This window comes from Mus caroli, chromosome 1, assembly GCF_900094665.2.
Source record: "Mus caroli chromosome 1, CAROLI_EIJ_v1.1, whole genome shotgun sequence".
NCBI classification, from domain to species: Eukaryota; Metazoa; Chordata; class Mammalia; order Rodentia; family Muridae; genus Mus; species Mus caroli.
This window is the reverse complement of record NC_034570.1, coordinates 156,486,517-156,506,555: the sequence shown is the minus strand read 5'-3', so window position 1 is coordinate 156,506,555 and position 20,039 is coordinate 156,486,517. Positions and strand designations below refer to the sequence as shown.

Below are 20,039 nucleotides of genomic sequence, written 5' to 3'. Positions count from 1 at the left end.
AGCCTGGTCTGTATTATAACTCATTATGTAACCCAGGCTGGCCTTCAGCTTGAGGCAATCCTCCTGCCTCAGCCTCTCACATGCCAGGATTACACACATGAGCTACTCACCTGGCTTACTTTTTAAGATGCAGGCTTTTTATCCATGTGGGATATGTGTGTCAATGTCTGTGGCAAGGAGTCTTTGCTCCTTTGCGTCCCGCAACCAGGGGCCAGGCTCCTGTCAGAAAGGGCTAGGAAGCAGGGCATGGGCTGTGGATGCCTTGTGGTCATCACTAAAGGAGAGCATGAATTCCATGGTAGGCAGGGAGCTTTGGCAGACGTTAGAACACAGCTTGAACAGGTCTGTGTAGGATGAAGATGCTGCGCTGGAGCAGGGAGTTCCCTGCCTTTGACTTATGGAGGGCACCTGCCAGGCCTCTAGAATTCATGCACCAGGGCAAACCCGCTTAGGTCAGTGCTTCTCGACCTTCCTAATGCTGCAACCCTTTAATACAGTTCCCCATGTTGTGGTGAACCCCAACCATAAAATTACTTTAATGCTACTTCATAACTATAATTTTACTACTTTTATGAATCGTAATGTAAATATCTGGTATGCAGAATATCTGGTATGCAACCCCAAAGGGGTCGAGACCCACACAGGTCAAGAGCCACTTAGGCTAACCCTGGGCCATTGTGCAGGGAGCCCCACCCCCACCTTGAGGCTTCTCCTCTCCCTATTCTGGAATTGAGCCAACACCCCCTGTAGTCTTCTGAACAACTGCACTGGTTCCCCCCAGAGACGTCCTTCCCTTTACTCGAGAACGCGCTGGCAGAAGAAACGCCAGTTTCCCTCACAGCGGTCCCACGACGGGTGTTGCTGTTTACATTTTACAGACTGGGAAGTGGAGACTCATAGACAGGTCCTCTGGCTTTGCCTCTGTGTGAAAATAAAATGCTCTTATCCCGATGAGATGGCAAATGTGTGAGCAGTGCGAATACATGGAAGGATGAGGATAAAGAGTTATCATGACTTCCACTCCAACCTTAGCTATATAGCAAGTATCAGGCCAGGCGCCACTACCTACCAAGACCCTGTCTCAAATAAATAATAAATAATAATAAACAAATACAGGGCCAAGGGACATCGATTTTGCTAGCAAGTGCAAAATTAGCTGCAAGTCTTCTGAAAAGCATACGCTAAAGGAAGCCATGCTACCAAGAGACACAGGAAAGAATTTCAAGACAGGACCCCCATGGCCTGAGGATACACCAGACAGTCACAGGGCTCCTGGTTTCTAGTCTCTTTCTCCCTCTATGACAGATAAAAAGGCTGTAATAGCTAGTCATCTGCTTCAGTCCTGTTTCCAAACCCTGGAGATTTTGTCTGGCAGACTCTGGTTCTCTGGCTATCTACTGTGAGTCCTATCAACAACAGCCAGTCGAATGGCCTCTGGGCAAGCACTTGCTCCTTGGGGTGTGGAAAAGTATGTTCTGAAGAAAATGAGGGGATGATGGGTTGGGAGAATACAGTACAAATACACAATTTAAAGGGAAAGATAAACACACCGAAGGGTAGGTAAGGTGTAGACACAGTCTTGCTCAAGCCCAGCGCTGCCTCTGGTGACACTCTTTAATCTTTGAAACAGAGTCCCTATCCAGATGGGCCTTCCACCCACCAATCATCCCAGTTGCTAAACAAAGTGATGACTGTGTACGTTGGCCATCTTCCTGGAGCCATTTTATCGATAGAAAGTTTTCATCCTGTCAGTGGTGGTGGGGACAGAGGCACAGCTCCATACCATTACCCACATCAGCCTGAGGCTCTCCCTTAATCTTTTGGGGACCTCCTCTGAGGTAAAACCAGATCCTTGACACAAAAGGATTTCAGGATGAGCCAGTATGAGGCAGGCTCAGTGTTTATTAAAAGACATTTTTAACACATTTCAAAACAGGGGTTGATAGAAAGAGAGGAGCTTAAGAAGAAAGCGGGGCACCCCAGGAGCATAGGCATTGGCTGCTGCGACAGAGAGACACTTGGCTGCTTTTACAGTAGCCACACACGCTGTTCTCGTAGGGCTCCAAAGCTATTATCTTTAAAGGATTTCAAGTTTAAATGAGACCTCAGGGTGGTTCCTGAGGGGCACGGGACAGGATTGCTGTTGATACGGTAAAACTCTGGATCCCTGGGGGTGCAGGAAGTTAAGCATCTTCACTATAACCAAAGTTAATAGACTTGTTTGCCATCCCCCAGAAAATGTCAGGGAGAGAAATGAAACCTGTCCGAGGTCACACACATCCAGGCCTTAAACCTATGTCATTGCTGTTGTAACAAAATGTCCATATATAAAAGGAACGCTATCATTATGTGAGCCTTCTTTGCAGCACTGTTACATAGTTGCTGGAACTCTTGATCCCCATTGGTGAGAGGCTTCAACGGGGGCTCATCCCCATTCCCCTGTCCCCACAATTTTCCCTGTCTTCCTGCCTTGCTTTAATGATACAGTTGGTTTACTTCGTCATGGAGGGTGCCCGCTGAAGTTGTGCTCAGTGCCTCTTGGCCTGGTGCTGTGGATAGGTCCTCCCATAGGCTAGACAAGTTCTGTCCTGTGAGTGCTCCCGTTGCCTGTGGCCCCTGCACATAGGAGAGGAAAGAGAACAATCCTGCTCTTGCTTGGATGAAGCGAGTGGAAACCCTAAGGCCCAGCTCCCCCTGCCTCTCCTTGTCCTTCAGGCTGCTTCCCTCAGGTTCTGCAGAGGAAGCCCAGGAGCAAAGAACACAGCAAAGAAAGACTGGCCCCCATTCCAGGCCTGCTTTCTGCTAGCCTGCTTCCTGCTAGGGCAGGACTCGATGCCCTCGTGACGAACACTAGGCAGTACCGTCCTGAAAGTGAGTGGGCTTGTCAAAGGACAAGTGCAGGATCTTGATCTTAACAGCAGAGGTTGTGAGCCGGCAGGAAGGTTAAGAAAAGGGCCCTTCGGTGAGGCCCAGGTGTGGTGGGAAGGGCTGAAGAGGAAACAGAGACCTTTATTATTTTGGCTCCGCTCACTTACCCCCTCTAGTGGCTGCTGCCTCCTGGCAATAGCAGCCTCCCTGGGCCCTGGGTCCTTGTAGGTTTCAGTCTCTGACCTCTTGTGACAAAGGCACGGCCTTACTGGCACAAAATATATATATATATAATAATAAAAGAATCCTCCCCTGCTCCTATTATCGGCTAGGACTCCTGCCGATTTAGCAAACATCTCCAAAGGCTGTTGGCAAATAGATTGATGGCAGCCAGGAAGAAGGTCTCCGGGGGTCTCAGGCTGCATCTTAAACAGCCATTAGAATGAAGGTACTGACAGAGTGTCTGTCACATTTATGAAAGATGCAAAGCAGAAGGGGAGGCCGGGGGACAACATGTCTGCCGAATGGTACAGCTGAGACTTCCGGAAGCTTCAGTAGGCTAGAAGAACAGACCACATAGACCAAAAGTATCCGTAGGGGTTTGTGATGCTATCCTTATGCTTAAAGCGTACTACAAGATGAGAGACGTGACTTAGTGGCAGGTGGAATTTTTTCCCAAGTTTTATAGACTTCAGTTGATAAAGAAGAATTTAAGGTCATTGTTGGACCTGTTATCCTCACTGCAAGCAATGCTATGGTTTAGATGGCTGAGTGCCCCCTCCCAGGGCTTCCTGACCTGAAAATTAACCCCAGTTGTTTTTTAGACAATAAGAGGGTGGAAACTGGTCTAACATGAGAGTTTGAAGATGCAGCATTTAAGAGATGATCAGATAAGGTCGTTAGGATGGGGGCCTCACGACTTAATCCAGGTAGGTTTTTTTTGGTTTTTGGGTTTTTTTTTTGGTTTTTTTTTTTTTTTTCCCTTCGAGACAGGGTTTCTCTATGTAGCTCTGGCTGTCCTGGAACTCACTTTGTAGACCAGGCTGGCCTCGAACTCAGAAATCCGCCTGCCTCTGCCTCTGCCTCCCAAGTGCTGGGATTAAAGGCGTGTGCACCACCACACCCTCCTGGTAGCTTTTTAAGAGACAGAGATGAGGGGCACATGTGCATGTGTGTGTGTGTGTGTGTGTGTGTGTGTGTCTTCATGTCTTTTACCCTCTGATGCGACTGCCTCAGGACTCTACCATCAGAAAGGTTGTTATTAGATACAACCTCTAAATGATGCACCTTCAGAATCATAATAGCCCTTCCCCCCAAAAACCCTTACTTTCTTTATAAAGTAACCTGCCTCAGGTATTTTGTTATAGTAGTGAAAAATGATCAATACAGATGGCATGAGTGAAGGCTAGGTGTCCGGGACAAATGATGAGGGAACCTACTCTATGTGAGTTGTCTAAACTTGAAATACCTTGTTCTATCCTAGAAACAATTCCTCATGAAAATAAACCAACTAACTAATAGTTCAATGTTTTGATTTAATATTAGGGAGAGGGTGGCTATAGTCAGGAGGGAAATGCTTAAAAGACTCAGAAAACCAAAACAAAGCAAAACAAATATGATAGTGATTTCTGTAAGGGCCTTTGTACAAAGGGTCTGCTTCATACAGATGAGTTTGTGGTTGATCCCAGAACATCAGCATAGAAGCACTGGAGGCAGTAGGTTATACTTTACCCTAATAAATGAAAGAACTCTCCAAAAGTTAGATCTGCCCCGTGGAAGAGGCATGTGTGTCTGTGGATCTGTGAGCCCATGAGTTCCCATTGCTGCAGGGCATCCTGCAGGGCCCCGATGGTGGGGGTGTGGCTTGCAGGATGCTGTAAAGGGAACTTTCCAGCTTTGTGCTCCTGTCTTCTGCCCCCCTGCCCCCAACTTCCTTAATTCTCCTCTCACAAGTTTGTGGGGAGAAGGTAGAAATGAACCCCAGTGTTTCAGAAGTGACAACAGTGGGGGCGGGGCGCTCTCTCTGATGTCCGTGGGACAAGTCCCTGTGTGACTTGAGCGCGGAAGAACAGAGTCAAGGCAAACGCACCAAGTTCAACCATTGGGCCAGCACACTAAAAAAAGACCACAAGGAAAGCCAGAAATTGTATCATTGTCTCTTGTGCTCCTTTTGTTTTGTAGGGAAAGTCCTGGTCAGCAGTGAGATGGGTATCAGCAGGTCAGCAGTGCTGGTGGTCGCCTACCTGATGATCTTCCACAGCATGGCCATCCTGGAGGCCTTGATGACTGTGCGCAGAAAGCGGGCTATCTACCCCAACGACGGCTTCCTAAAACAACTGCGGGAGCTCAACGAGAAATTGATGGAGGAGAGAGAAGAGGAGGATGGTGAAGAGGAGTCTGAGGAGGATACCGGGAGCACACTGGGTGCTAGAGTCAATTCACTGATGGTGGAAGAAGAAGATGATGCCACTAGCCACCTCAGTGGCTCCTCCTTGGGGAAGGCCAGCCAGGTCTCCAAACCAGTCACCCTTATTGATGACGAGGAGGAGGAGAAGCTGTATGAGGAGTGGAGGAAGGGGCAGGGCCTACCCAAGGGGGAGGCTGCTCAGGGTAGAAAGGGACGTAGCTGTTCTATGTCCTCGGCACAGGATGGAGACGACTGTGAGGATGAGGATGTAGAGAGGATAATCCAGGAATGGCAAAGCCGAAATGAGAGGTACCAAGCCAAAGGGCGGGAGCAGTGGAACCGGGAGGAAGAAGAGGAGGAAGAGAACTCCTACTCCAGCAGAAGGCGCAGACACACCCTAAGCGAAAGCAGTGTTTCTGAGAGTGTGAGCAGCCATGACATCCGGATCCTGAAGCAGCAACTGGAGAGGAGCAGCCAAAGCCGCCACGGAAGACACCGCTCTGACTCGGAGTCCTCGGAGAGCACCTGGGATGTGTGGAACGAGAGGCTGGTGGAGATCGAGAAGGAGGCTGCCCGGAAGTACCGCTCCAAGAGCAAGAGGGAGGAGCTGGATGGCGAATGTTCAGAGGCCGGGGGCAGGGTCCGAGAGGACGATGAGGAGAGCGTGTTGTCTGAGGCCAGCTCCTTCTACAACTTCTGCAGTAGAAACAAGGACAAGCTCACTCCCCTGGAAAGGTGGAAGGTTAAGAGAATCCAATTTGGGTTTCACAAGAAAGACTCGGAGGCGGGAGACGGGGGCAGTGAGCATGGTACAGACGAGGCAGCAGCAGGAGAGAAGAACCTCTCTGATGTCAACCTGACAGCCTACCAGGCCTGGAAGCTGAAGCACCAGAAAAAGGTGGGGAGTGAGAACAAGGAGGAGGTGGTTGAGATGAGCAAAGGAGAGGACACGGTCTTGGCTAAGAAGAGACAGCGGAGACTAGAGTTACTGGAGAGGAGCAGGCAGACACTGGAGGAGAGTCAGTCCATGGGAAGCTGGGAGGCAGACAGCTCAACAGCCAGCAGGAGCATCCCCCTGTCTGCATTCTGGTCCGCGGCCCCCTCTGTCAGTGCGGATGGGGACACTGCGTCAGTACTCAGCACCCAGAGCCACCGTTCTCACCTGTCTCAACCTGCAAGTAACATGCCCACCACCCCCTTGCCGGTGGGGCCTGGAGACACTATTTCCATTGCCAGTATCCAGAACTGGATTGCCAATGTCGTCAATGAAACCCTCGCCCAGAAGCAAAACGAAATGCTCTTGTTGTCCCGCCCGCCCTCTGTTGCAAGCCTGAAGGCGGCTCCAGCAGCCTGCGGCCTTGGGGGAGATGACCAGCTCTCCGTGCTCAGCACCTCCCTGAGTGGCTGCTTACCGCCTCCGAGCCAGGGGAGACCCAGCTCCGACGTGCAGTCTGTGCTGTCCTCTACCAGCTCGCTGACCTCCAGGGCTGAAGGCAGTGGGAACAAAGTGAGGGGGACCAGCAAGCCCATCTACAGCCTCTTTGCTGATAACGTGGACCTGAAGGAGCTCGGCCGGAAGGAGAGAGAGATGCAAATGGAGCTGCAGGAGAAGATGTCCGAGTATAAAATGGAGAAGCTGGCTTCTGATAACAAGCGTAGCTCTCTCTTCAAGAAGAAGAAGGCCAAGGATGACGAGGACATGAGCATGGGTGACAGAGACGAGGACACAGACAGTGCCATCGGAAGCTTCCGGTACTCCTCCCGCAGTAATTCCCAGAAGCCGGAGACAGATGCCTCCTCCTCTCTGGCCATCTCTGATCACTATAGAAATGGCCGCAGCATGGGTAACGAAATGGATAGCAATATTAATACGTGGCTCAGTGGCCTCAGGGTGGAAGAAAAATCACCTCCTCAAAGCGATTGGTCTGGAAGTTCCAGGGGGAGGTATACCAGGTCTTCTCTGCTCCGGGAAACAGAGTCTAAATCCTGCAGTTACAAGTTCTCCAAATCTAGGTCACAGGAACAGGACACCTCCTTCCACGAAGCCAATGGCGACACTGTGCGAAACACCTCACGGTTCTCATCTTCCACCACCAAGGAGGCCAGAGAGATGCACAAGTTCTCCCGGTCCACATTCAGCGAGACCTCGAGCTCCCGAGAGGAGAGCCCAGAGCCCTATTTCTTCCGCCGGACCCCTGAACCCTCCGATGGGGAGGAGTCCCCAGAGCCAAGGCGTCCAAACTGGACCAGCCCCAGGAACTGGGAAGATGTAGAAGAGTCATCCAAATCAGACTTCGCTGAGTTTGGGGCCAAGAGGAAATTCACCCAGAGCTTCATGAGGTCTGAAGAGGAGGGAGAGAAGGAGAGGACAGAAAACCGAGAGGAAGGGAGGTTTGCATCTGGGCGTCAGTCCCAGTATCGGAGAAGCACAAACCAGCAAGAGGAAAAAGAAATGGATGATGAAGCCATCATTGCCGCCTGGAGAAAGCGGCAAGAGGAAACTAGAACCAAACTGCAAAGGAGGAGGGAGGACTGAGCTGAATGAGCCCTCCTTGGAGACAACTGGGAACACTCGGGAAGAAGCCATTTAACACTGGGCTTGGGAACAGCTTACTATGACCTGCCAAGGGTTATGTAGGTAGACAGGCTCTTCCATATGGGCAAAAATGCAAGTATCCAAGTAGAAAGGGCCTGCACATACAGTAAGGTGGAGAAGAGATGAGAGCCATTCATGTGAGTCCCAAATTCTGGACCAGCTGACACTTTCTGTCACCCAAGGCCCTCTAAGCTTTCCTGTTTCTCTTATGCATCTGGTAGTGTCCATCACAGAGTGGAGAAGTGAGTCTACAAAGCCACTGAGAAAGTCCTGACTTGTAAGCTGTGGTTCTCTTCATTGAGGTTTTGCAATGAGACCCAGGTGATCCATTCTGTAGTGATTCTGGCCTCTCCCTGCCAATGCTTGACTATCATGGCTTATTTTCAATTAAATTGATATGCTGTCAAATATTTCTTCATTCTGGGTCATTTCTAACTCTGGTTGCTAGAGGAACCTCATGTAAAAAGACACAGCTAGGTTTTCGTCAGCCAGCCATACTTGTGTGCCATGCTCCGTGAAAGCCGTGTATTTAAACAACCACGGTTGTCTCCTTGCTAAAGAGAGAGATGAAGGATTTAGGGTATGATACAGCCAATCAGAGGCCATTGCTCACATGAGGTAGAGAGGGTCCCCTAAGAATGGCAGTAAAATAAGCGTGGAAGAGACGGAAAGATGCTCAAGTCAAAGTGATGAGGATGTGGTTTGTTAATGAGAGCCAGTGGCCATTCTTGCTTTTAATGTAATGGAGAGTCGCTTAGTAATGCAGGGGACGACCCACTTTATCCTTCTTTGAACCTCGTATGGGTTAGGTTGGTGAGAATTATTTACTCTTTTTTTTTTTTCACAAGGTTCTTGAAGTTGCAGGACTTGAACTTGTGTCTCCCCGAACTAATGTCGAGCAAACATTCAAGGCACCTGTCACTCTCTCGTTTCGCTCGATGAGGCATCCCTTACAGATGCCATCCATGGGGGGTCCATCCTTCAAGTTCCATTTTCTGAAGGGAAGAAGGCAAACATCACTGTATTTGAGCCTTTCCACAAGGAGCCAAGCAGGGCTCGGAGGCATCAACCATCAACAGTTCTAACACCTGAGCAAAAGTGGCGAAGAAATGACTAATGAGAGGTAAAAAAGAGGGACCCACCGACAAAAGAAATAATAAGTAATAATCATGCGCTCCACTTGTCTGAAGCTGAGACTCATGGGGCATGGCGTTTACACGCCAATCCTGTGTGTTAACTCAGTATCACACAGCACAGTAGACACACAAGACAACACCAAGGCAAAGGTGGGGGCCAACCTGCGCATCACAAACCCAGAAGAGCACAAAACGCCACCAATGCAGCTGGATTGATGCCAGCCTCCACACTCTTGCCCATGGTCTATCTCCCTCCACTGACCACAGGAGAAAGAAGCCTTGAGAAAAACTGCTCAGCCCCTCCCCCATTTGCCCTTCCCTTCTCTGCCCACCTTCACTCAGTCAGATCCAGCCCCTAATCTCTAAGGGTTAGCATGTCTCTCCATCATTCATAAAGATGCTACCCTAATTTACCCCCTGCAAGAAGGCTGGCACTATGCATGCTATACATTCTGTCTGCGGGAGAACTCAATGTTCCTCCCTCCTTATCCATATGGGAAGGCATCTGATGTACACACAATCAGCTGGGTATCTACCTTTGAATTTCAATTTTCTGAAAAGAGAAATTAAGAGTATCATTGAGTGGGGTCCTTTTGCCTTTCCACCAAAAGCCAGTTCTTTTTCATGTCTCTTTCTATCTCTCTCTTTCTTGATCTCTCTCCAAAATAAATAAATTAATCTCACTCACGTCAAGATAAGCAATGCATTTCGAAATCAAAACTATTCCTAGTCAATCCCAATTCATAACTTACTGAATGAATGTTAGACAGACATTTATGGTGTATTGATTTCTAAATTGCCTAACTTTCTCCAGCCCTGAATGTAAGCCTGAGACAAACATGCCAAGAGACAACCTATACACCTTCGGTTGAGCCCTACATCACAAGGATAATAATGGCTTGCATGGCCAACAAGAAGACCAACGCAGCTCACTAGAACAGTCTACCAGAAAAAGATCAGTGCCCAGCCCCAAGGAAAGGCCTCTGCCTGCAGCGACTCTAGGCATAGCTGCCAGAGATCCTGTACTCAAAATTCTGAGAATTCAGCTTATTCCTGGAGTCCAGAATACATTTTTTAGAAATTGAATCAATGAAAATTACATTTGGTTTATGATGAGCTTGAAGAAATATCTGTGAAGTAAGACTCTAGCTGAGGCTGATAGGCAGTGACAGTGTGCTTTAGTCCCCAAATAAAATTAAATGGTAGAGGTTAGTGGAAGCCTCCACAAAAAGCAGATGGTGAACACAGAGAGATAGGCAACAAGCTGGGAACTGAAAGTTATCAACTCCACTGGCGCAGAAACTGTGCTCATAGGCATGGGTGAGGGTTAAGGGAGCTGAAGAGTAACCAGATACCAGCAACTACGAGAAACCAATGCTACCTCAGGGCTGGTTCCAAAGTCTGGGAGGATCATAAATATGGATAGGGTATCTGTGGTGGTTTGAATAGGAATGGCCCCCATAGACTCATGTGTTTGAATGCTTTCCCCATAGAGAGTGGAGTTATTAGGGGGTGTGGTCAAAGCGGTCTACTGAGCTCATATATGCTCAAGTTGCACTCAGTGAGATACATAGTCTTTCTTGGCTGCCTGGTAGAACTCTCAGCTCCTTCTCTACAACCATATTTGCCTGCACACTGCCATGCTTCCCACCATGATGATAATGGACTAAACCTTCGAAATTGTAAGTCAGTCTCAAATAACTGATTGCCTATAAGAGTTGTTGTGGTCATGGTGTCTCTTCACAGCAGTGAAACCCTAACCAAGAAAGTGCCCCAACAAGATGAATATCCTCTGTCTTATCTCATGCTAGGAACATCCAGCAGGAAGGTCTAGTTGTCTGTGGAGAAAGAAACAGTGAGCCAGGTGCCTTAGTTAGGGTTTTACTGCTGTAAACAGACACCATGACCAAGGCAACTCTTATAAGGGCAAGATTTAACTGAGGCTGGCTTACAGGTTCAGAGGTTCATATTATCATCAAACCAGAAACATGGTGGCATCCAGGCAGTCATGGTGCAAGAGGAGCTGAGAGTTCTACATCTTCATCCGAAGGCTGCTAGCAGAATACTGGCTTCTAGGCAGCTAGGATGAGGATCTTAAAGCCCATGCCCACAGTGACATACCAACTCCAACAGGGCCACACCTACTCCAACAGGACCACACCTTCTAATAGTGCCACTCCCTGAACCAAGCATATACAAACCATCACACTAGGACAGACAGAAAGCTATGACATAACAAGGAACATGTTAAAGTAGGGGACCATCTCCATAGTTGCACCATTCTACAGATGTGAACAGGCTTCAGGGAAAGCACGGGCACAGAACACATCAACCCGCTGTTGGGAAATAATATTCGGAATAAAATTTCAGCTACATAGAATCAACTCTCAGAGAGAGAGCAAGGACTTTATTTTACAGGAAGGAGATGAGGAGACACTTTGAATCTATGGCTTTTGTCCATCCTGAGTAACCTAGAACACACCAAGAGAAAGCTCCTAAGATAAGGGATAATTGTGCACAGAAAGGCTGTCCACAAGAATAGACTCCTGCACAGGACTTTGAAGTGGGATGGGGGTAGGGTTAGGTAGGGTAGCTTCACCCAAGCTGAAGCCCAGCAGGTAAAATGAAAACAGGGCAGCTGGGACTCTAGGGACAAGGGGTATCGCCCAGGAAAGTCCCAGCAGGAAACAAAAGCCACACCCAAATAGTGCAGTTCAAAAGGGAAATCTCTTAAGGGACTATTTACAAAGGTGCAGGCAAGGTGTAGAAACCACAGGGCACTTGTGCCCAGGAACAAGGTTGCACCTGTGAGTCAGGAGAGGGAGCTGCTTACAGAAAGAGCTAGGTGGAGGGACAATTAAAACAGCCAGCCCGACAAGACCCTTCCTTACTCTAATCTGCTTTCCGTTGTCCCCATAGGTCAGATGCTACCAAAGTCCAGGGAAGGGAAGTTGGTAGACACAGTGCACCATCGTGGAGCCTGGGCCAGGATGGAGAGAAGAGGGGGTGTGGTTCTGGAAGAACAAAGAGAAGACAGGCAACAGAGTGGGGACAATTGGGTCGGTGCATTTGTTAGGGCAAGCTTGGTAATGTATTGTGAAGACCGTGCTTTCAGTGGTTAGGATAGCGCCTTAATCAAGAATATGAATTTCTCCAGATTCCCTGAAACATTTAGCTTTGGAAGTATTGTTAACCAATGAAAAGTAATATCAAAGGCTTGCCACAATCAGTGGTCAAACATGCTACATAGTATCCCCTGTGAGCAGACGCAAATATACATCTGATCTTAGGATCACCTCCTCTTCCAAGATGTGATTTCAAGTTTGTTTTAAAGGAATGCCAATTTTGTTTTCCCTGTGACAACTTATTCCTCAGCCCCATGTGCTCGGCAGGATACCTCACATTTGCCTCGAGTACCAACTAGAAACACAGCACCCTCCACTCACATGAATTCCCTGTAAAGTCTATATTTCAAACCATCCCATGGTCCTAAATACCTACCAAATTCAGTATGAGTTCATCTAGCCATTTGTTCTTGTGAGGGTAATTAACAATACAGTTTTATTTTCACAGTTCCCCTACATGCTAACAGTCATCTTCAGATAAATCTGCCCTTGTGATAACTGTGAGCTGGTGTGTATAGGGACCAGCTGGCGCAGGAGCCAGGCCACTCAGCCACCTGTAGATTAAGTGGACACACCCCTCAAGCCAGGAGCAGATCCCTTGGGATCCCTTTATTTTCGTTAGATTCCTGAAGGCAGAGTCTGGGAGCCAGTAAGATGTCTTAGTCTGTGATGTCGTTTTCATGCTGGCACAAGGACCCAAGCTCAGATCACCAGAACCCACATACAAAGGTAGGTGCAGACACGCACCTCTAAACCCAGTGCTGGGGATGCAAAGACAGCTTGCTTAACTAACCAGTCTAGCTGAACCAGTGAACTCCAGATTCAGAGGAAGACCCTGCCTTAATCAATCAATCAATCAATCAATCAATCAATCAGGTGGAGAGGAAGTGAGGAAGATATCTGACATTAACCTGTGACCTCCACTGACACAAACATGTGCAAGCACAATTGCACTCAAATTGTACACACACATATGCATAGGAGAGAGAGAGAGAGCACACAAGTGGCCCCCAACTTTACTGGCAACCCCGTGCTGGTTGGTTTTGTTTCTTTGGTCTACTTGACACAAGCCACGATCATCCAGGATGAGGTAAATTTTGAGAACGTGCCTCCATCAGACTGACCTGTGGGCAAGACTATGGGGCATTTTCTTGGTTGGTTGTTGGTTTCACACCAATCAAGATGTGCCCATCTTAGTGTGGGCAGCACCACCTCTGGGTAAGTGGCCTGGATTTGTACAAGAACGGAAGCTGAGCAAGCCATGGGGAACAAGCCAATGTGCAACTTTCCTGTATACTGCCCACTTTGGATCCTGCCTCTAGCTTTCTTCCCTGCTTGATCTCCTGCCTTGTTACCCCTCATTGATGGACAGTGATAAAGACATGCAGGGCAGTTAAATCCTTCTCTTCTCAAGTTGCTTGGTCATAGTATTCACTGCAGCAGTAGAAGGCAAACTAAGAGAGTGGCTTTATCTAATAATCCTCTAATAATTCTAATAAAGCTACATGAAGCAACAGACAACAGAGGCAATCTTAAGAAAGATGTTTTTTAAAAAACAAAACAAAACTGAGTTAAAGAACTATTAGCTATCTGATTGTGAACTTGACATTTTTTAAACACATTAGAAAACACCAAAATACTAAATAAAACCTGGAGCCAAGCTTGACAACGCCCTTCACCTCCCTGGGGCCAGATAATATTGCACCACATACCTGCCCCCTAAGCTCTGCCATCCACACCATCTCTGTGAACAAGTCTCTTCTTTCCCACAGCGTCACACTCAACAGCAGCGTGCTGACCCATTCCAGCCCCATCACCTGCCTTAGAACCAGATAAATCTTCAAAGCTCACACTTTTGGTACTTTGTATTCTTCTGCTTAAAACCTTCAATGGCTCCTCTTTATCTATGGGATGAATGTCAAATCCCTTCCCTTGTCATTTGGCAACCACCTCCTGACCACGTGTGGATGGAGCACTCCCTGAAGCACCCTGCAGTGCTCATTCTTGGGCTTTTCTTCTGCCTGAGCTGGACGGTCCTGCACCTAGCACTCTGCCAGTATCCTGCCCCCTCTGGGGTTTTTCTAGCAATGCCTTCCCAGTTCTGTCTTCTGGCCTCCTGGTTACCTGTGTCTCTAGCCCTAAACTCACACGGTGCATGTTTGTACTCATCTCTGAGGCTCATCCCAGTCTACATTTTATTAGAGGAATTCTTCATTTAAAGATGTGCAACTTTCAGGATGATTGTGGGACTATAATTAAATAAGATTCTTTTAATGTGCCCAGACAGTTCATGGCATGCAGTAGACTTCAGTAATTGTACATTGTTATATATAATTCTATAATAATAATCAGTTATTATTATATCTGTTATTATAGACCATGTGGTAAAGTAGTTAAGAGCACAGCTTTGTAATCTAATTGAAAGACAGCCAATATGTATATTAAGTATTTAGCACATTCCAGGCACTACACAGAGACTTAGCATAGCTTATCTACATTATCGCTACAATTATCTCCTTTACTCTTCAAAATCCTACTCTTTGGGTATTTTGCCTTAGTTTTAAAAAAAATATGCCGTGTTAAACATGGCGTGATAGACATTGAGTATTCAGTAGAAATCGAGACCGAGTGATTTTCACCCTTTAGGAGATAACACTCTCATGAAGAGATATAATAAACAAATGGCACTTTAGAACACTCAGGATATTATTCGCTTATTATCAGCTTGTCAATTTGTCTGTCTGACCCCACTCGGATGTAAACTCCAGAAGGATAGCTTATACTCTGGGCTGTATCTCCTGAAACTAAACACCAAGCCTGGTCTCAGGAGGACCAGCTCATAAGAAATGTTTACAATGGATGAAGATAGTGAGTGCTTGGAAGGAAATAAACAGGGTTAAATGACGGAGGTCAGAAGTAAGTGGGAAGGAAAGGTCAACTTAGATGGGACATTCAGGGAGAGATCCCTAAGAGGGGGATATCATTTAAACTGGAACCTGGAAGCTGAGGAGGGGTTAGCCAGACAAAGTGAAGACAGCTCCCCTGGAGAAACCAACGAAAGCCTTGAAACTTACAGAGATGAAGTAATGCATTACTTGATATGATATGCCACTGGAACACAAAACCCCAGTTGAAATCAAGTCAACCTGATTGCATGTCAGAGTTCACATGCCTCCAGGATAGACGGCTTTTAACAAGTGTTTCCAACAAAGCCTGGCACAGGGCAATTGTGCCCTGGCTGTCATTTGCTGTATTACATGCTTTTAAATTAGTCCTATTCTGAAAACATAGAATGAATTCCTAGCTATGTAATTCATTATACAACACATTGAGCATCCAAACTTTCTCTCTTTAGTTTCATGATCCCTCCTACCTCATGAGTAAACAAGACGGTTAAGATGACAGGAGAAATAGCACCCCAGCCTGTGAGCAGGTCAGGGACACTCAGGGTTGGATGGTACTGCCAGGCTGGAGCTGAAGGACAGAGTAGCTCATTCCCCCATCTGGGAAGTAGAAAAACCTCCTACTTCACTGGCTGCCCAGTGGAAGGAGCGGAAAACATCTCTCTCCAGGGCACAGGGTAGCTTTAACACTCCAATAGAACCCAGTCTTGACAAGTGGCTGGGCTTTTCAAGGCAACGCAGGGTACAGGGCTAGGGGGTGGGGGGAACAGGGGACAGGAAAGAAGCTTCAGATGTCACCAGAGTAATAATTAGTCCTGGCCCTGCTCTGTCCCATGCCAGCTGCCATCAACCTGCTGTGATTTCATTTACAAGGGGCTGCTAAGAACGGCTCCAGGAGAACCAGACACTCCTCAAGGGAACACAGTCCCCTGGAGCTGTCAAGAAGGCAGAGAGCAGGCATGACTCACCCCCTTCGCTGCACACTGAGAAGTCACCTTAAGCAGGCCTGGCTTGTACTTCTCAAACAAGAGTCCGTTGCAGACAAGGCCTCACACAGGAAAGCCACAGAGACAACTTTCTGCTCTCAGCCCCTGTGACACCCCCCCAGAGAGGGGCATAGAAAGACATACACACACACACACACACACACACACACACACACACACACACACACACACACACAATTCCACAGCTTTTCCTTTGGAAATCCCAATGGAAAGCCAACTGACAAGCAAGCATTTAGTTAAGTTCCACTCACCTTAGAGACTGCTATGAAAATCTACAAAGCACGTTTTACAGATGGAGGAATTTAGAGGGAGTGTTATGTGTGTCTCCCAAGTTATGTCGTCAAATCTTATCTCTAAATTTAGAGTAAAAACAACTCAGAGGTAGGGGCTTTAGCACATGATTGGTTTGTGAAAATGAGGTTTGTGTCCTTATAAAGTAAGTGGGGCCTGATCTTGCCTGCTTCCTCCACCTTGTGAGGAGATGTTGAGAAGATAGGTCAGGTATAAAACCAGAGGCTCCTCACCAAACACTGAATTTGCTTCTGCCCTCACCTTAAACCTCTCAGCCTCCAGGACTCTGAGCAACATTCTTCTGTCTTTATAAATTACCTAGCCTACGGTATTTTGTCACAGTGGTCCACTTAGACTGATAAAGGGCCAAGTAATATCTTCAGAGTCACAGGGTAAAAAAAACCAAAGACCAGAGCCTCGGACTTTACAATTAGATATGTCTAATTTTAAAACCACTTTCTGTACTGTACCATTTTGCCCTTTTAAGGATCTAAGCCTGGGGAGGGATTAAGACAGCAATTACAGAGAAAACTAGACTCTAACTGCAGGGCTGCTGGCGGCCTGGCCATTCAAAAGAGACAGTTCCCGAACAAAGCCAGAGCTGCAGTTGGCCTTCCTGTATTTTGCGCGTTAGCCGTCTCACTAATAAACAGTGCACTGCGAAAGATCGTGGAGAAGATGACAAGCATGCAGTCTCCTGGGACAGTTCTTAAATAGGAGCTTTACGTAAAGGATGGCATGTTCAAAGAGGTTAAGATTTCCACACGCTTTCTCTATCCAGCTCCCGGGAGAGACACTTTCATTGCAGGGAGTCACAATATTTGTGCGTCTTTCAGACAGCTTTCCCCTTTAAAGCTGTGCTGTGCAGGTAGCTATGTAGCTCTCAATTTATTACAAAGACTGCCAGAGGACAGCAGAGGGCTGGAGGAGGGGAGTTTCAACAAGGCTTTTCTGGGCTGAGGCTCCTGAGAAATTAGGGTTCTGTTTCTAGATTGATTTCAGGGTGTGTGCATGTGAGTGTGTGAGGAAAGACGGAGATATTAGGCAAATCATTCATCCTCATGAGGTCTCTCAGACTGAGAAAATGACTGCCCACTGGATGAAAGTGGGGTCAGGACAAATGTGCATTTCACGCAAAGCCAAAATTTAGGCAGATAGCTCTAAAACTAGGCCCACTAAACTGATTTGTCCTGATGTCTGTCTGTCTATTAGATAGATAGATAGATAGATAGATAGATAGATAGATAGATAGATAGATAGATATAGATAGAGAGAGAGATAGATAGATAGATAGATAGATAGATAGATAGATAGATAGATAGGATTTTGTTTTGAGACAGGGTCTTATGTATTCCAGGCTGGTTTTGAACTCACTATATAGCCATTGATGATCTTTTACTTCTGATACACCTACCTCCGCCTTCCAAGTGCTGGCTGTACAGGGTTGTACCACCATGCTCAGTTTTATTCTGTGCTAAGGATCAGACTCAGGGCCTCCAGTAAGAGTTGCTAGGTAAGTACTCCACCAACTGGGATATCTTCCAAGACTTTGGTGTATATTTAAGTTTAGAGCTGCCATAAAAGACCCCACTGTCAGCTCCATTCATCACCTCTTCTTTCACTGGACAAGCATCCTGGGGCACTTAATGTGAGACAAGATTATTCTGGTGCTAGGACTGCAGAGAGGACCAAACACAGTGTTGCCTGCTAGAGAGTTCACAGCACTTCACACAGCACTTCACACAGCCTTATGAGATAGAAATCTCTACACCCACTTTAAAGACGAAGGAATGAGTTCACTGAAGCCAAATGATGTGCACAAAACCATATATCAGATTGACAGGGCTGACTTTAAAATGCATTTCTGCCTGACTGTAGAGCAAACAGTGTCTTCCCCATTCCCTGTGGCTTCCCAGTTACAACATGCTCTACAGGAATGGCATGGGATCTTGAAGTCCACAAACTTTTCTGTTATACCTAACTCACCTTAACTACTATTTTCAGGCTCCCCAAGTCAAGAACTAGTACTATAAATCAACGTGGGGCATATACTTTTTAATTGAATGGTCTGTGGTGTTGATACCACCTTGCTGGTACAGTCTCATCTTGTCTGGGGTGTTCTCAGTGCCTTCTTCCTCGAGATGTTTGATCTGTGAGTATCTGCTATCTTCTGCTTTTGTTTTAAGCTTATGTTGTATGGAAAATGATCTATGACGGCCATGCTTTTAGCTTTGAATGAATGTGTTCAATAAGTATGTAGCAAGCAAAAATAAAAGAATAAATAGCAAACAGCGGATAGCTAGGAGCTGCAGGTAGAGAGAAAAACACCATCAAATCAGGCTCTTACAACATCCAGCACAAATACTTGCAGTAACTGGACTGAGCGAGCAAGCAAAAGCAACAAAGACACACAACAGAAATGACCCGGGAAGCCCTGCCAAACCTGCTGTACTGGAGTTCCTGATGCGAGATTTCCAGGCAGGCCAGAGGGCTCTCTCCATGGATGAACTTCTGGCTTCTGATCCTACTGCAGGCATTTTTATGCCATTAGATAACAATAGTAAACTCTACTGGGAAGGGTTTACCATTATAGCTGTTCTCAAGGTCATGTTTTTAACACCCTTGGCTGTTTGCTGTTTTCCTTTCCTTTTGCTGTTACAGAGCCTGACCCACCCAAGACAGTGACTTTTGGAAGACACTTGAAATATATATGCCTGTGTCTGAGACAAGTGAGCCCTCCTTGCTCCCAGAGTCCCCTTGCAAGAAGCACATGACAGTTTGCCAGATAATGTGCACTGCAGTTAGCTATAAGTATCAGATATGCTTCTTCAGAATTGTTGGTGCATACCACAAACATTATTAATACTTATTACCAGATAGTATTCACATTACATGAGAGTGACCTTTGTAATCATTGCCTCTATGAACTTTCTTCATTACATTGCTGGTGCTTGGTGAGACAGAAGAGACTCAGAGCCCTGAAGGCCATTCTGCAGCTCGGCGAGCTATTCCACTCACTGCGCATCCAAGAGAGACCTGCGCCTATTTCAGGTGATCGGTAAGTCCATTTGAGGTTGCACGGGCAGGAGGTTGGCATGATCATGGGCTGCTGCAACCCTTTGCTGTCATTTCGGAGTGGAGCTGCTTGTATGAAGCTGGGTCTGAGGGATGCACTGAGAGCAAATGCACCATGGAAGGAAGGGTTCCTGGAAGACATACATACTGACCCCAGTCTTTTGGAAAAGACGAATAAACACTCAAGGTGGGACTGGAGAGTCAATGAGAAAGTGTTAAAAGAATAGTAAAATGTAAATGAGGACAACATGGGCAATTGTACCACCGAAGATATGTTTATTGATGTAATTATGAATATACAGAAAAATACAAAAATGAAGTTAAATATAAAAGCACCTGGAGGGGCTCAGTGGATAAAAGGCTCGTCATGTAAGCCTGGTAACCCGTCCCTGGAAACTACGGGGAAACACCAGACTCCACGGCATTCCTATAAAATTCTAGCATTCCTATGGCAATATGAGAGGTGGAGACAGGAGAATCACCTGGAACCTCAAAGTCTAGCTAGCCTGGGTAAGCAACATAGTGGAAGAAATGAAAATGTGCCCTGGCCCAGTACACACTCCCAAAAGTTGTCATCTGACCTCCACACATGCAGCATATGCTTGCATACTCTCTGCCTCTCTCTGTCTCT

The 20,039-nt window shown here is 46.9% G+C and overlaps 1 protein-coding gene across 3 annotated transcripts in view; it reads left to right on the top strand.

The window, feature by feature from the left end:
• Positions 1 to 8,281, top strand: part of Dusp27 (dual specificity phosphatase 27, atypical) — a 29,464-nt gene extending 21,183 nt beyond the window's left edge. For 2 of the 3 annotated variants that reach the window (XM_021174688.2, XM_021174679.2), the window contains exon 6: positions 5,050 to 8,281. In XM_021174688.2, the coding sequence (XP_021030347.1) occupies positions 5,050 to 7,811 (2,762 nt within the window). In that variant the 3' untranslated portion in view covers positions 7,812 to 8,281. The remainder of the gene's footprint in view (positions 1 to 5,049) is intronic. The other variant, XM_029484492.1, reaches the window with a different exon arrangement.
• Positions 8,282 to 20,039: the final 11,758 nt, after the last annotated feature.